The sequence below is a fragment of the Microcebus murinus genome, chromosome 8 (genome assembly GCF_040939455.1).
Source record: "Microcebus murinus isolate Inina chromosome 8, M.murinus_Inina_mat1.0, whole genome shotgun sequence".
Classification (NCBI taxonomy): Eukaryota; Metazoa; Chordata; class Mammalia; order Primates; family Cheirogaleidae; genus Microcebus; species Microcebus murinus.
This window is the reverse complement of record NC_134111.1, coordinates 74551629-74569118: the sequence shown is the minus strand read 5'-3', so window position 1 is coordinate 74569118 and position 17490 is coordinate 74551629. Positions and strand designations below refer to the sequence as shown.

General features: G+C 42.5%; 1 protein-coding gene across 1 annotated transcript in view; it reads right to left on the bottom strand.

Moving 5' to 3' along the window:
• The window catches only part of CASP10 (caspase 10), a 41164-nt gene extending 23674 nt beyond the window's left edge, over positions 1–17490 (bottom strand). Inside the window, exons 1-3 of the mRNA XM_012739025.3 lie at positions 17107–17490; positions 5650–6003; positions 3645–3738 (exon numbers count right to left, since the gene is read on the bottom strand). Of these exons, the coding sequence (XP_012594479.2) occupies positions 3645–3738; positions 5650–6002 (447 nt within the window). The 5' untranslated portion in view covers position 6003; positions 17107–17490. The remainder of the gene's footprint in view (positions 1–3644; positions 3739–5649; positions 6004–17106) is intronic.

Genomic DNA, 17490 nt, shown 5'->3' with positions numbered 1-17490 from the left:
GTCAAAGATGGCTTCGCATGGTGATACCACTCATTTATTCTCCATCCATCCGTCCACGCAGCAGGCCCCGCAGGAGCCGCACGGGGGAGGCGGTGATGCCTGAGTTGCGTCTTGAAGGGGGACGAGGTTTTCAGGGACACTGTGGGAAAGGGCGTTCTGGGCAAAGAGGGCCATATGCGGAAAACGATGAGAAATGGAAATCTGGCTGTTAGGAGCTTCTTGGTGGCAGCAAGAATAGATTCATTGAACCAAATGCTCTGGAATGTGACCAAGAGTTGACTTAGTGAACAGAGAGAAGTTTAGCAGTAAAGGGAAGGAGGACCATTGAACAGGGCCATAGGTAGAGGAAGCGCTCATTAAAGTGTGTGTGTGAAGTGTGTGTTCAAACAAGGCACCCAAAATGCCAACCAACTCAAGGAGAGGCCAGAGTTTCAAAGTCTTTTTTTTTTTTTTTTTTGAGACAGAGTCTCACTCTGTTGCCTGGGCTAGAGTGAGTGCTGTGGCATCAGCCTAGCTCACAGCAACCTCAAACTCCTGGGCTCAAGCAATCCTGCTTCCTCAGCCTCCCAAGTAGCTGGGACTACAGGCATGCGCCACCATGCCCAGCTAACGTTTTCTATATATTTTAGTTGGCCAATTAATTTCTTTATATTTTTAGTAGAGATGGGGTCTCACTCTAGCTCAGGCTGGTTTCGAACTCCTGACTTCGAGCGATCCTCCTGCCTTGGCCTCCCAGAGTGCTAGGGCTACAGGCATGAGCCACCGCGCCCAGCTGAGTTTCAAAGTCTTAACTGGTTTCTGTCCTCATTGATCAAAAAAGAGAGTATAGGCTGGGTGTGGTATCTCACACCTGTAATCCTAGCACTCTAGAAGGCCAAGGTGGGAGGATCACTTGAGTTCAGGAGTTCAAGAATAAATAGCCGGAGCAAGAAGGAGACCCCGTCTCTACAAAAAGTAGAAAAATCAGCTTGGTGTGCTGGCGCGTGCCTATACTCCCAGCTACTTGGGAAGCTGAGGCAATAGGATTGCTTGAGCCCAGCAGATTGAGGTTGCTGTGAGCTATGAGGACGCCACTGCACTCTAGCCAAGGTTACAGACCAAGGCTCTCTCTAAAAATTAAAAAAGAGAGAGAGCGAGCACAAATTTTCAGGCAATTGCAGACACAGGCAGGAGGACCAACAAGGCAAGGAAGTGTCCGTGCCCATCTGCACCCCCAGCGCACCGACAGCCTGGCCAGGGAATAAAGCAGGAGAGAGGGAGATTCACCCAGAGCTGGTCAGCTGACCAAGGGGAGCTCCCGCCCCCCAAGCCCTGCACAAGGTTCTGCTATAGGTTAAGCGCAAATGAGCTCTCTCTGAACCCAAAACAGAAACTCAACTCTTGATGACAGCCTACCAGGAGAAGGAAAAGGGGCTAGACCTGATTGCAGAAGCAAAGATGGAAACTCATACTTTGTAAAATGTCTTTTAGATGTTTAGTAAATGACACATGGGCACACACATAAACACACACACACACACACATGCACCTCTAAATAGGGCCTGTACATTACTCTAGTTTAAAAATACCACTCTGACAAATACTAGCAGGAAACGTCTGAAAGTTCTTTCGTTTTGTTTCTTTGCTAAAAAGCTAGTAGGTTTGGGTGTGGTTTCCTGTGATAATTGCTAAACTGAGAACGGATTTCCTGACAGTTGTTCAGGTCTCTGGGGATGTGTGCAATTAGCCATACTGCTTAAATTTCTAGGAAAGCTATCAAAGGGGAAGCCAGAACACCCTACAAAGGCAAACGTCATTTTGTCCATACGAATTTGGAACCATGTGAATTTAGAACCTTTCCCTTTCGGCTGAGGGGTGTTCAGTTCTCCAGTTTATCTCTGTGACAAAGCCTTTGCAGACAGCGCAGCCTCATTAAGCCCTGGTATGAAACTCATCTGTGTCACTTATAGGTTGTCCTTTGCACACGGCAGCACGCTGGCCTGATGGCAAAGTTCAGCAGAAATCAACATGGATTATCTGAGGTGTGTGACTCAGCCACGATTCTGATATGAAGAACGAGATCACCTTCACAATAAAGCTGAGGTCGTTTGGAATGCAAGAAGGAAGTATAGTTTTCCTTAATCTCACCAAGTAACACCACAGTTTCATGCCACAGCTAAACACAGTGATATTTCCTGTTATTATTATACTGAGCGAGAAAAACATACAAAATCATTTGGCTGCTTGAGCACCGGCCTTTGATGATTTAAAAGTTAATTTAGGCCTGGTGCCATGGCTCACGCCTGTAATCCTAGCTCTCTGGGAGGCCAAGGCAGGAGGATTGCTCGAGGTCAGGAGTTCGAAACCAGCCTGAGCAAGAGCGAGACCCCCGTCTCTACTATAAATACAAAGAAATTAATTGGCCTACTAATATATATAGAAAAAATTAGCTGGACATGGTGGCCCATGCCTGTAGTCCCAGCTACTCAAGAGGCTGAGGTAGCAGGATTGCTTGAGCCCAGGAGTTTGAGGTTGCTGTGAGCTAGGCTGATGCCACGGCACTCACTCTAGCCTGGGCAACAAAGGGAGACTCTGTCTCTAAAAAACAATAAATAAAAATGGGTTCAAAACCAGCCTGATCGAGAGAGACCCCGTATCTACTAAAAATAGAAAGAAATTAATTGGCCAAGTAAAAATATATAGAAAAAATTAGCCCTGGCCGGGCGTGGTGGCTCACGCTTGTAATCCTAGCACTCTGGGAGGCCGAGGCGGGCGGATTGCTCAAGGTCAGGAGTTCAAAACCAGCCTGAGCGAGACCCTGTCTCTACTATAAAAATAGAAAGAAATTAATTGGCCAACTAATATATATATATATAATTAGCCGGGCATGGTAGCGCGTGCCTGTAGTTCCAGCTACTCGGGAGGCTGAGGCAGGAGGACTGCTTGAGCCCAGGAGTTTGAGGTTGCTGTGAGCTAGGCTGACGCCACAGCACTCACTCTAGCCTGGGCAACAAAGCGAGACTCTGTCTCAAAAAAAAAAAAAAAAATTAGCCGGGCATGGTGGTACACGCCTATACTCCCAGCTACTCGGGAGGCTGAGGCAGAAGAATTGCTTGAGCTCAGGAGTTTGAGGTTGCTGTGAGCTAGGCTGACACCATGGCACTCCAGCCTGGGCAACAGAGGGAGACTCTGCCTCAAAAAAATAATAACAATAATTTCTACTCTGCCATTGTTTACCAATTCCGCATTTCCTTATTGTGCTCTGAACATTATTACGCCATAAAACATGGTGGATGCCAACAGCAGTCAGCATTTACTGCATGGTTGTTACTCTGCCAAATGTTGGCCTAATGCTAACACTTCATGCACATTATTTCATCTGATCCTCCCAACAGTTCTAAAAGGAAGTAGTATAATTGTCTAGTGTTTGACACATGAGAAAACAGAGACTCAGAAAGGTTCAATCACTTGCCCCACATCACCAGGTTAGAAGCAGAATCAGGACTAGAATCCAGGCCCATCCAACACCAAAGTCAATGCTCCTAACCTTATATGACATTTGTCGCCCACAAAAAATAAACCTCCCTGAAAATATTTCTTAGCATCCTCCCAATCATTGATTAAGGCAGTGCAAACATAGACCCCACTCTATGTGACTCACTTACCATTGGGATTTTGGGAATCGAGTCTCCCAGCAGGAAGATCATGCTCTGTAAGTTCTCTGAGTCGATGCCTTCTGACAGTTCATAGAGCAGGTTTCTAAGACATACACCCAAAATGACAAATAAGCCTCACACTTGCAGAGGACACCACAGTAAATCAAGTGCTTTCATAAATGCTTCCTGCCATTTGAATGATCAACTCCATAAGTAGACAATTATTAACTCCATTTTACAGATTCAAAACTGAAAACTTTGAGTTTCTAAGTGACTTATTTAAATTAAGATAATGGCCGGGTGCAGTGGCTCACGACTGTAATCCCAGCACTTTGGGAGGCCAAGGTGGAGGATTGCTTGAGTCCAGGAGTTCAAGACCAGACTGGGCAACATAGAGAGACCCCCCCATCTCTACCAAAGACATTTGTTTTTAATTAGCTAGGCCTAGTGGCACATGCCTATAGTCTCAGATATTCAGGAGGCAGAGGAAAGAGTATTGCTTGAGCCCACTAGATCAAGGCTGCAGTGAGCTATGATTGTGCCCCTGAAGCCCAGCATGCGTGACAGAGGGAACCCTGTCTCTAAAAATAAATAAATAAATAAAGATAACACAACAAGAAGTAGAGGCAGGCCTTCTTTTTTTTTTTTTTTTTTGAGACAGAATCTCACTCTGTTGCCTGGACTAGAGTACCGTGGCTTCAATCTAGCTCACAGCAGCCTCAAACTCCTGAGCTCAGGTGATCCTCCTGCCTCAGCCTCTCAAGTAGCTGGGACTACAGGCATGTACCACCATGCCCAGCTAATTTTTTTCATATATTTTAAGTTGTCCAGCTAATTTCTTTAGATTTTGTAGTAGAGACAGGGTCTCGCTCTTGCTCAGGCTGGTCTTGAACTCCTGACCTTGAGCAATCCTCTCCTCTCAGCTTCCCAGAGTGCCAAGATTACAGGCGCGAGCCACCACACCCGGCTGGGGCAGGCCTTCTGATTCCAGCCTAGTGCTGTTTTTCATCACACTAGGAAGGCATAAAACACAACTGTGGCATGCCCTCCCATTTCCTGACTCAATTCTGAAGGGAGAGTCAGGCTTCCCTGACAGGCCCTTGGTTGACAAGACCTGATGCCAGCCCACGTACAGTCAGCCTCATACTGAAAAAGGAAGGAAACTGCCCCAGCTTCTGGATAGTCATGTCACCTACAACCAGAAGAACTGAATATTTCATTCATGAACTAGACAGTCCTGTATGCCAGAGACCATCCCTCAGATGTTTACCCAGTAGAATCGAAATATGGATTTCTGGAATTCAGCATTCCTCTCCCTGACCCAGGGGCAGCTCAGATTCTGGGTGCCAGCTCCAGTGCTAAGGCTCAGAATGTTCTCGTCACCTTGAATATAAAACACCCTTCCAAGGCTCCTCCTGGGGGTTCTATGATGTGAACACTACGTCAGTGGACAATGTAAAACACTGTCATCTAAGGTCTGACTCATGATAAGCCCACTGCCTAAATTTTACCTCTTTGGGCAAAATATCTATATTTTACCTCTCTGGATTTCCACTCAAAAATGTATAAAAATCTCTAACTAGATATGGCATCAATGGCATCCCTCCCTACCCTAGAAACACATCTTTTCATCTTGCCTATTTAGCTCCAAGTATATATTACTCTCTTCTGGAGACCCCTGGATGTGCGTGGACACACCAGTGATTCCCGGGAGGAAGAACTGTCTGCGAGTGTCGAGGCTGGTAACCAGGAAAAGTGGGGGCTCTGCGACAGGGAGGTGGGCTTCGTTGCTAGTGAGAAGCAAACAAAGGGGCGCCACCTCCAGGCCCAGAGCTGGGTCTTGAAGCTTTGCTGACCTCCCATCTCATTCTGAGGCTGAGAAATCTCCTGGTTTAGAATCTCCTGGTTTATCATCCAAGGAGGCAGATAAGAAAAAGATCTTACTTCTAGCTTCCTTTCAAAGCCCTTTGGCCAGAGTGAACATGAGATGCCTTCATCACAGACCCATCCTCACCTAAACAGAGAGACCCTCCTTTGGGTGGGCAGCAAACTCTCCACTTGCTCTTTGGTGTAGTTGAGGTGCTTCAGCAGTGACATCCAGTTGAGGGTATAAAGGAGTTCTGCGAGGAAGAAAGAGTCTTCCTCACACAGCAGCTCCGCTGCCAAGAGAAGATCAAAGATATTCAAGGCTGACCTGGACGTCTCCAACTTCTTATGGGAGACAAAGTCCTGGCAGAGAAACTTCAGTTGCTCCACATCCTTGCCTCCCAGTTTTGAATCAATAATCAGAAGCCTCTCTCGAAAGTTCACTTTACAGTTTTTATCTGAACTGGAACTCAGCCATTGATCTTGAGATGCCATGGCCATTCTGAAAGAGACAGAGAGGTGAGGCAGGGCATTAGAGAGCGAGGACACACAGCACCCCAACTTCCCAGCCCCTCCCCCAATCCTAGCCTCCTCTGTTCCAGGCATTAGACTTTTCTAGAAGTTCTGAAAAATAAAAATTACTGTAAAGCTACTTCAGAAACCAACAGCCCAGAAAACTCCACCCCAACACTTGCAAGTTACTTTAGAAGGTTTGGAGAAGTTTTTATTGGAATTCAATTTACCCAGATTCCTCCCAAATTAAAATGTCACTAGTAGGAAATAAGAGAGAGGGCAACATAATGCAATTTCTCTCACACCTCGTATCCTGATTAGAACTCTCAAACCCAGTTCATTATGATCAAATGGTAGAAACAGCACCTGGATGTATACGTTCGTTAAGCTTTAGAGACATAACAATCTGGGGGGTTATCCTTCTGAAGGATCTACCAACCCAAAGACAAGGAGGTGCCGTAGCAGTGGAAGGGAAGTGTCACACAACTAGCTCCATTTTGCTCTGGCCCCTGCAGCAACAGCCTCTAGGTTAAAAGCTTCTGCTTAGTTCTGCACAGAGGCAAGAAGAAAGGTGACAATCGCCCCTTTTTCAAAACTAACTCCCAGGGACATAAGAGAAGTATTCACACACGTAACAATGCTGTGTTAAAGATTATTAGAAACATCCTGACCTTCATCTTCCAAAGTTAGTTGACCAAGAGCAAAGAAGTTTTATAACCTCCTCTGACCCTCACTGACACCCAGATATTTGTGGTCCTTGGTTACTTTTTGCAACCCAATCCCTCCTTCCCCTTCCCTTATGATAAAAAGTAGCCTAAAGTTCATACTAACTTAAGGTGGTTCTTTAGACATTAGTCCACCCGTTTTTCAATTTGCTGGCTCTCTAAATAAAAGTTACTTTCCCTGCCCCAACACCTTGTCTCTTGACTTATTTATTGGCTGTCCTGCAGTGAGTAGTATAAGCTTGAAATTGGTTGCAAATTTGCAAGACCCAGACAGGAGTGGCTGCTCACTGCCAGCTGACCCCATTCAAGGGAATTCTTGGGCAAGTCCCTAGCAGCTGCTGGGGCCATTTGTTTGCCAGACTTCCCTTGGATTCCTAGGAATGCATGACTGCCCTGGCCTATACCAGTTGGAGCAAAGAACTGACAAACCTCTGTGAGTCAAAAGACTTGATTTGGAATGTGTAGGGTAAGTCACTCTAGTGTGTACAACCAGGAACTCCCTTCCATCATTCCTTGGAATAAGCCACTCTGTTTTTGTTTTTGCTAGGGTATCCAGTCACAGAAAGGAATAGCTGTTGGACTCTTATCCCATGTGTGAACAAGTTCATTTGCATTTGTTTGATTTGGTGCCCTCCAGGCTTTGGTTTGAAAACCCTTGAAATTCTCTTTGTATTGAGTGTTTATCTAAATTGGTGTATGGCATGTACAGGGACTGTCTATTAGAAAATTCAAAGGCATGCCAGGTTTTCTAAGTCTCCAGCTAGCTACATACCATGGCCCATTCTTGTGCACATGTTTAGATTGATGGGCAAATTACATCAAGGAAAATTCAGAGTTCAAATGGTCGATCTGCCACTGTAAAGTTAAAATGTACAGGCTATTAAGCTGTCTCTATTTTTTTTTCTGCCTACTTTGAAATTGCTGTTACATTCTACTTGTATTGAGATGAAATTCACTATTTATGGTATTACTAATTCAAGGCTACTTGGAAATCTTGGTTTCCTATACAATTCAGCCAGTTCTAGCTAAAATATCAACATTGAAAACTCATTTGAAACTGAAGAAAACGAAGGAGTAAAAGAGGCTTTTTAAAAACTTTAATTGTGGGCCAAGCATGGTGGCTCATACCTGTAATCCTAGCACTCTAGGAGGCCAAGGTGGGAGGACTGCTTGAGCTCAGGAGTTTGAGACCAGCCTGAGCAAGAGCGAGACCCCATCTCTACTAAAAACAGAAACAATTAGCCAGTCAACTAAAAATGAAACAAAAAATTAGCCAGGCATGGTGGCTCGCGCCTATAGTCCCAGCTACTTGGGAGGCTGAGGCAGGATTGCTTGAGCCCAGGAGTTTGAGGTTGCTGTGAGCTAGGCTGACGCCATGGCACTCACTCTAGCCTGGGCGACTTATTTATTTGAGACTCTGTCTCAAATAAATAAATAAATAAAGCTAGTTTTTAAATTATTGACTAAAAAAATATTAAAATGTCTTCAAATTGTCAGCATACATTTTTGCCTCAGTTTATTGGTCATTTTTATGTTTTGCCTTTATTAGATGTTTTAAGGTATCAGGGTTGAAACAAAGTTTATAAAACTATAGATGCAGCCAAAACAAAAATGATCATTGTTTGTGTGATTTTTGAAAAGTAAGACTAATTTCACATCATTGGTTTAATAAAAATAGCTGAATCTTCTGAGCTACTGGCAAAATACCCATATATTTAACTTTAAGGTACATATTTAGACAAATATCTAATATTCACCCACAGGCTATAAAAATGGTTAACAAGGAAAATAATTTAAAATGATGACTAGCTTTGTCTAATACTCAGTTTTCATAAGTAATCTAAACTGCTAAAAATGAATAGAGTAAATTTAAAATGGGATTAATACTGAGGTGAACTTTTCATGTAATTTGGAATCTTAATCCTTTGCACTCGGATGTTGAGTGTGACTCGATACAGTTAGCAAAAATTATAAAGATTAAAATTACTCTTTGAATGTATCAATAATTTGAAATATTAAAAAATCCAAATAAATAAGCTTGTATGAAAAGAAACTCCAGTTTTTTATTCTACTGCCGCGCTTTGTAAAATCTGGGATATTTAAAAAATTAAATCCCAAGTAGAATAAAGGAATCGAGAAAAAAGGAAGCGAGTGCAAAGGGTTAAAGTTGTTTTTTCTTTGAGACAGAGTCTCACTTTGTTGCCCAGGCTAGAGTGAGTGCCGTGGCATCAGCCTAGCTCACAGCAACCTCAAACTCCTGGGTTCAAGCAATCCTTCTGCCTCAGCCTCGTGAGTAGCTGGGACTACAGGCATGCGCCACCATGCCCGGCTAATTTTTTTTCTATATATATTAGTTGGCCAATTAATTTCTTTCTATTTATAGTAGAGACAGGGTCTCGCTCTTGCTCAGGCTGGTTTCAAACTCCTGACTTTGAGCAATCCGCCTGCCTCGGCTTCCCAGAATGCTAGGATTACAGGTGTGAGCCACCGCACCCGGCCAAGGGTTAAAGTTTTGTTAAATAATATAGTAAATACTCTTTACGTGGATCATTTCCAATTAACAGAAACACTGTGTTATAAGGAAATATGTTTTCCAAAAATCACAAAATGGCTCTCATCTAAAAATACTTATATATGACAGTCCTGATTTCGTGCTTCTTAGGTTTCCACTAAAAATTTTTGTTTTTTTTTTTGAGACAGAGTCTCACTCTGTTGCCCGGGCTAGAGTGCCGTGACGTCAGCCTAGCTCACAGCAACCTCAAACTCCTGGACTCCAGCCATCCTCCTGCCTCAGCCTCGTAAGTAGAGTGCAGTAGCTAGAGTGCAGTAGCGTCATCATAGCTCACTGCAACCTCAAACTCTTGGGCTCAAGTGGTTCTTCTGCCTCGGCCTCCCAGGTAGCTGGGACTACAGGCATGTGCCACCATGCCCAGCTAATTTTTCTATTTTTGGTGGAGATGGGACCTCACTGTTGATCAGGCTGGTCTCCAAGTCCCAACCTCAAGTGATCCTTCATGTTGGCCTCCCTGAGTGCTAGGATTATAGGTGTGAGCTATAGCACCTGACCAAGAATTCTATTTTTATATTTTAGTCAATATATAAGATTCTCTATATAAAGTATACCAAAGAATAACATGCCTTTAATGAGAAAAGTTATACAAGAGACATAAAATATGTTCTTATTAAAAATAATTTTGTCTATTTAGAAGTTATTTAACAGTTGATTCAAAATATAGATTTAAGGCCAGCCGATCACAGTGGCCCTATGATACTAGCACTCTGGGAGGCTGAGATGGGAGGATTGCTAGAGCTCAGGAGTCTAAGACCAGCCTGCGCGAGACCCTGACTCTATAGAAAATAGAAAATTTAGCCGGGCATGGTGGTGCATACCTGTAGTCCCAGCTACCTGGGAGGCCGAGGCAGAAGAACCACTTGAGCCCAAGAGTTTGAGGTTGCAGTGAGCTATGATGACGCTACTGCACTCTAGCCTGGGCAACAGAGTGAGACCTTGTTTCCAAAAAATAGAGAGAGAGAGATTTAAAGAAAAATAAAAACAAGATAGAAAGGAACCAGTAAAGTATGTGTGAGAGAGAGAGAGACATGAGAAAAGTTATAGATATACAAATATATTTCTAGTAAGAAAGATTAAACAGAAAAATAAGTAATTTTGTATAAAAAAATAACTTTTATTATAAAATTTTGTCCTGGCCGGGCGCGGTGGCTCACGCCTGTAATCCTAGCACTCTGGGAGGCTGAGGCGGGCGGATTGCTCGAGGTCGGGAGTTCGAAACCAGCCTGAGCGAGACCCCGTCTCTACTAAAAAAAAAAAATAAGAAATTAATTGGCCAACTAAAAGTATATATACAAAAAAAAAATAATAAATAAAATAAAATTTTGTCCTAAAATAAGTGAGTGGTTGTTTAAGAAAAGGGAAATTTAGGACAAAACAAAAAGTCCAAATATGTTGTCGACGCTCTATGAAAGTTATGATAAGGTTCATAAAAGAATATTTATGAAGAAATTTTGTATGTGATCAAATTGGCTGCAATTAAAAAGAAAAGTTTGGGGAGAAAACAACAATGTTTCCTTCAAGTATTAATTTGCTCTTAATGAAGTTACATGACATATTGATTTCAATTCTATAACCTGTTTCCTTTTTTTATTATTATTAGAATTTTTATTTCACCATATTAAGGGGGTATAAATTTAGGTTACATATATTACCTTTGCCCTGCCCAAGTCAGAGCTTTAAGCGTGTCCATCTGCCAGACAGTGCATACTGCACCCATAAGGTGTGAATATATCCATCCCCTCCTCCCCCCTCCCACCTGCCTGACACCTGATGAATGTTACTACTATATGTGCACTTAAGTGTCAGTCAGTTAATACCAATTTGCTGGTGAGTACACGTGGTGCTTGTTTTTCCATTCTTGTGATACTTTGCTTAGTACCATGGGCTGCAGCTCTATCCAGGATAACACAAGAGGTGGTAAATCACCATTGTTTTTTTTTTTTTTTCTTTTTAAAAAATTTCTCAAGGCTTGTATGTCTAAAGTTCAACTTCTTCTGTGTCTTGCTGATTTCAGCTTTTTCTCCCCTTGAGAAGGCCTAGGGTGGTAATTCTCACCTTGGACTTTTTCATCAGCTCCTGTAAATTTTCTCCTATCTGCTCCTAAGTCTGTTGTTACGATCTGATGCTAAAATGTTTTATTTTAAAGGGTTAGAAAAACAATGTTTTCCTTCAATATGACTTAATTCTACACTTTTCTGGATATGTCTAAATTATTTAATATGGTCAGAAAACTTCTCGAGCTATTGCTGAGTCATTTGTTCTCCTACTCAAAGTACTAGTTTTTCTTATTCACATTCCTTCATAATGTACTGTACACTCATGACTCTACATACACTTGTGCTGTGTATGGCTAATTCAAGTACCCTTTCCTATCAGGTTTGACTTCCAAACCTTTTTTTTTGTCTAAATGAGCTTCCCATGAAAAAGAAACAATTGAGTTACAGAAGGTTTTTCTTTACCTTTTGGGTACCTGGCTTAAACGAAACAAAGATTTTATGCTTCGTCAAGGTAATTTCTGTCTTTATTAGGTTTATGACTAACTAGGAAAACTAAACTTTAAAAGGGGTAAGGTTTTTTACATCCGTGTAACTTCCCGTACATTGAAGTCTCTTGATGACTATCGCTCTTGGTTAAATAAATGCTCATTATTTTACCGTTGTTACAGTGATTCTATTTTGAACAAATGTTTTAAACTTTTAATATTTGACAAACTTTCTAATATTAAAAATTTCAAATTACTTCAAACTAACTTTTGTAGTAGGGCCTCTAAAAGGCCACGAAAAACATAGAAGGTTTATGTGGTATGTTAAAATCACAGAGAAATATTGCCAAATTTGAAATGGTATTTAATTTTCCTTGAGTTACAGTTATCTAAACATGTTATTAATAATACGTGTTCCAAAATTGTATGAGATTCCTAAAAATCTGATATATATCTGGAGATATATATCTCCAGAATTTGAGAACAACTCAGTCCCATAGGCCCAGTCTGTTCTCCATTGCCAATACCTTGCCGCTAAAACTGTATAGACATCCTCCCTCTGGACGTAGGGACTATCATGGAAGAGGTGGGTGTTGGAGATGGTAAGGACCAATTTTGAGGAATAAAATTAGTCCAGATCCTCCAAAACAAGGACCCACACACAAATGCCTAAACAGCTGGCAAACTGGGGGACTTTGCTTCCTTTCTGTCCATCCCAACCCTAAAAATGTTCCTGCTTCCCATACACTTAAAAGAGAATTACTGGCTGGGCACAGTGGCTCACGCCGGTAGTCCTAGCACTCTGGGAGGCTGAGGCGGGTGGATCACTTGAGCTCGGGAGACCAGCCCGAGCAAGAGCGAGACCCCATCTCTACCAAAAATAGAAAGAAGTTAATTGTACAGCTAAAAATATACAGAAAAAATTAGCCGGGCATGGTGGCGCATGCCTGTAGTCCCAGTTACTGGGGAGGCTGAGGCAGAAGGATTGCTTGAGCCCAGGAGTTTGAGGTTGTTGTGAGTTAGGCTGACACCAGGGCACTCTAGCTGGGGCAACAGAGTGAGACTCTTGTCTCAAAAAAAAAATTACTAAGGGGCAATCAAGATACATGGCTATAGAGCCTTCCTTATTGTTATTCCCAGTTATGGGGTTTACAAATAAAACTAGGATAAAAATATATCCAGCCACCTTAGGCTCAAATGGCTTTAACAAAATGCTTATGTTTTATTTTGCAAATTGCTACAAGTCTACAGCTAAAGCCAGAATTACAGTAACTCAATGTTTATAGATAAGTTAAAACCTTGCCTTTGGCATTTTGATTTTCATTCTTCTATTGCCTAAAAGGTTTCAAAGCATTGATGAATGCCTGTCCACCTCCATTCCCATCTGGCCCAAAATATTTGATTGGCTTTGTAAGCCTTTGGTCTAAGTCCCTTAGCCACAGGGGTCCCACTGAGGGCTCAGATGGGCCTGGGCAGGTGGCCACACCACCCTGGCAATGATGGGACAAAATAAAAGTGTGGCCACTGATGCCGCCTCTGGCAAATCTTGGGCAAAATGGGGAATTGTAAACTAGAAATAAAATTCTAAGGCCCCCAGCCAAGTGAACAAACCCCCTCTTGGTCAAGGGGACCCAAACACAACCTTAAACCTGAGTTCCTGGTCACGAAGGTGAGGTCAGACGTGCCTCATTATACCCCCACCCTTTTAGAGTTTAACATTAACGTTAAGGTGGAGATCATAAGACTGATAGAACAGACTTGTGACAATAACACATTTTAAACAGAACCTAAGACCATGCCAGGCAAGGATTAAGGTGCTGCTCCAAAACTATAGATAAAAGCACTCAGTAACTGCATTACAACATGCAAATGCAGGCTGGGCACCCCATTCAGATTCTCCCACAGGGCCCCTGGGTACCCTTGGCAGGGGAACAAACTGACCTTCTAATAGACATGGGTACAACCTACTCAGTTATTAACACCAAATTGGCATGAAAGCCTTCTCTGTCTATTCCTGTTCACTTCTTCTCAAGTCCTGTATAGAGCAAAAATTGTATCTGATCCGTGTCAGACTAAGCCCGCTGTGTGTCTTTCAGATGTGCCACCCCAGAAAATGATGCAACTAAGGGGATCCCTCCTAATCTATGAACAATAATAGAACCAGAACTAACAGGTCAATAAGCCAAAAGATAAATCAGGCTGATTATCATTTCAGTATGAGTCAGTTACAGATGACTCTGAGAGGGTTGTGTGCCCCTCAGAGATACATTTTTATATGTAGTTGGGATAAAGGCCAATGGGCCTCACCCTGCCTAACACTCTTCAGAGATTTATGCCTCAAGGGACTCCACAGTGATCCCCTTTTCTGTCCATAACAGGTTGGAGGTTGCCCATTGGACCAGTTCCCCAAAATTATTTACCAGAGTGGTCAGTGACTTCCTGGGGGAAATTCCAGATAGAGATAAATATTTCTTTAGTTACTCACTCCTCCCTACTCATCAACATGTACTGAGAAATTTATCTAAAACCTTAAATGTTATTGCTAATAAAACTGCCCTTGCTCTTGCTAGTCTATGAAAATCATTTGACTCCCTTGCTAAAGTAGTGCTTGATAACCACATTGTCCTAGAGTACATGCTTGCAGAACAAAGAGGAGTCTGTACAGTGACTAACACCGCTTGTTGCACTTATATTGATTCCTCCTTGAAAGAGACAAAAGACACATATTGACCAAATTAGGCAACAGGCTACCTGTCTCAAACAAACCTTAGAACACCAAAGCAGGCTTAAGTCTGGACACTCTTGGAGACTGGTTTACAGACCTATGCTCTTTGATTCCCAGTGCAATCTGGTAAATTCCGGAATGCTTTTTCTTTTCTTTTCTTTTCTTTTCTTTTCTTTTCTTTTCTTTTCTTTTCTTTTCTTTTCTTTTCTTTCTTTCTTTTCTTTCTTTCTTTCCTTTCTTTTCTTTCTTTCTTTCTTTCTTCTTTCTTTCCTTTCTTTCTTTCCCTTCTTTCTTTTCTTCCTTCCTTCCTTCCTTCCTTCCTTCCTTCCTTCCTTCCTTCCTTCCTTCCTTCCTTCCTTCCTTCCTTCCTTCCTTCCTTCCTTCCTTCCTTCCTTCCCCTCCCTCCCTCCCTCCCTCCCTCCCTCCCTCTCTCTCTCTCTCTCTCTTTCTTTCTTTCTTTCTTTCTTTCTTTCTTGACAGAGTCTCACTCTGTTGGCTGGGCTAGAGTGCTGTGGTGTCAGCCTAGCTCAGAGCAACCTCAAACTCCTGGGCTCAAGCAATCCTTCTGCCTCAGCCTCCTGAGTAGCTGGGACTACAGGCATGCGCCACCATGCCCAGCTAATTTTTTCTATATATTTTTAGTTGGCCCATTAATTTGTTTCCATTTCTAGTAGAGACGGGGTCTTGCTCTTGCCCAGGCTGGTGGGACACATTCTTAAATTAGGCTTCACTGTTCTTTTGGTTACGATGATATACACACTAGCAAAACTTATTATATTATATAGTCTGCAACCAAGAGCTGTACGGGTCTGACCACAAGCAAAAAAACAAAATAGGAGGTGCCTATGATTGTTGCTCCAGACAAGGGCACTAGGAAATGTTTCTCCAGTCAGATCAAACAGTTTCATTCCACGGTTGCCCCTTGTCCACCTCGCTCAGCAGGAATTAGTGCTGAGACGCCCCTGCCCCAATTCCACACAGTGGTGGAATGAACCTTTGACAGTGGGGAAATTGTAGCAGTGGAAGGGAGGCTTAACACAGCTACCTCCATTTTGCTACTGGCCCCCTGCGGTAACATCCTCTAGGTCGAAAGCTTCTGCTTAGCTCTGCACAGAGGCTAAAAGAAAGGTGACAACCGCACCTTTTCTAAAACTCATTCCCAGGGAGATAAAAAAAAAAAAAGTATAGTATACACACAAGTAGAAACATCCTGTCCTCCGTCCTCCAAAGTTAACTGACCAAGATCAAAGAAGTTTTATAACCTCCGCAGCCCTCGCTGACTGATGCCAGTTGTCTGCTGCCCTTGCTTACCTCTTGAAACTCAACCTCCCCTTCCCCTTCCCTTAAGATGAAAAGGAGCCTAAAGTTCATACTAACTTAGGGTGGTTCTTTGGGACACTAGTCCGCCATCTTCTCGGTTTGCTGGCTCTCGGAATAAAAGTCGTTTCCTTGCCCCAACACCTTGTCTCTGGACTTACTGGCTGTCCGGCAGCAAGGGGTACGAGCTTGACCTCAGTTACAGTACCATGAGGGATGTTTGTTACATCCGTAACTTCACTCTGTGCCCTGTAACAGGGCAGGCCCACATGTCACACAAGGGAAAGCCCTAACCAGAGACCAAGAAGGAAATGCTGGTTTCAGACAAGAGTTGCTCAAATCAGTGTAGGAAGTTACAAATAACATAAGCTAACATTCCAACAGACCAGTTCACAAACTACAGCATTCTCTACGCCAAATTTCATTTTAATCAAAGGAACGATGCACTGATAAAATTTTTCCTTGTAATGTTATTTATTCTATAAGGACTTGAGGACTACATATTTATTATGCAAGACTTGGCTACTTTTAGAAACAGAAATATATTTCTAAAGAAACGAACACATAACAAAAATCAAAACCTCAATAACAAAGAATGGTTATATTGAGGTGGTGTAACTATAGATAAAACAGGCCAGCCACAGCGCCCCATGCCTACAGTCCCAACATTTGGGGAGGCCGAGAGAAGACTCTGTCTCTCAAAAAAAAGAATTTAAAAAAAAATTTTTAAATAAAGAAAATAAAAATATTTAAAAATATATAGATAATACAAATGGGGGGGCATGTGAGTCTCTCAAATTTTATGCAATGAGCATATATTACTTGCGTTGTTAGAAAAAAGGAAATTTAAAAATGCCGATTTTAATGGGATGGTTCATGGATCTTCCCTGCTAATAGGCTGTGGTCAAATGAGCGGTTTCTTGGAGGTACCTTTCTATTCTACCACATCAGACATTTGCCCTGAGGTTTCTGGAAGATTCTGATCTCTAGCTACAGGGAGTCTCTGTGGACTAGCATATTTCTGGTGGTAAAATGCTATGTTGAAGTCTTCCTGGTTTTTTTTTTTTTTTCTTTTTTTTTTATTTTTTTTTTAGGCTTACTGTATAGAGTTAATCTTCCTGGTTTTTTATTAACTTTCATTTTCCCTGGCATGGTCAAGAAATCCAGGCAGAAATAGCGCCATTGCTGACATGAGTTTTTACACGTTTCTAAGAAAAATCAAAGGAAAGATCAGCGCATAGGGTGGGGGCACAGGGGACACTGTTACTTACCCGCCTTCAGATCAAGTGCCACCAATCCTCTGGAGGTAAGCGGTTCTAGAGGAAATTGCCTGAAAAAGTTTTAGAGAAATTAGAATACTTTTGCGCGGGAAGAGAGCTCAAGACTTGCTGGCTGTTTGCATGAAAACTGGATCTTCTGGTCTGATATTAATTTCCTGGCTGATGTCATCATTGCCTATCTGCCTTTTCCCCCTCCCCTTTTCCTGCGTTAAAAAAACCCTGACAAACAGCGTCCCCTAGTGGCAAATTTACAATTTTCTCACTGTAGAGCACAGGGTTTTCCCAGGTAAAGCCAAAGGCTCCTGGACATGAACTCCAAGTGTTCCACTCTTTTCTTTGGGTCTCAGTTCCCTTGGGAAGTCAGAAAGGGAAATA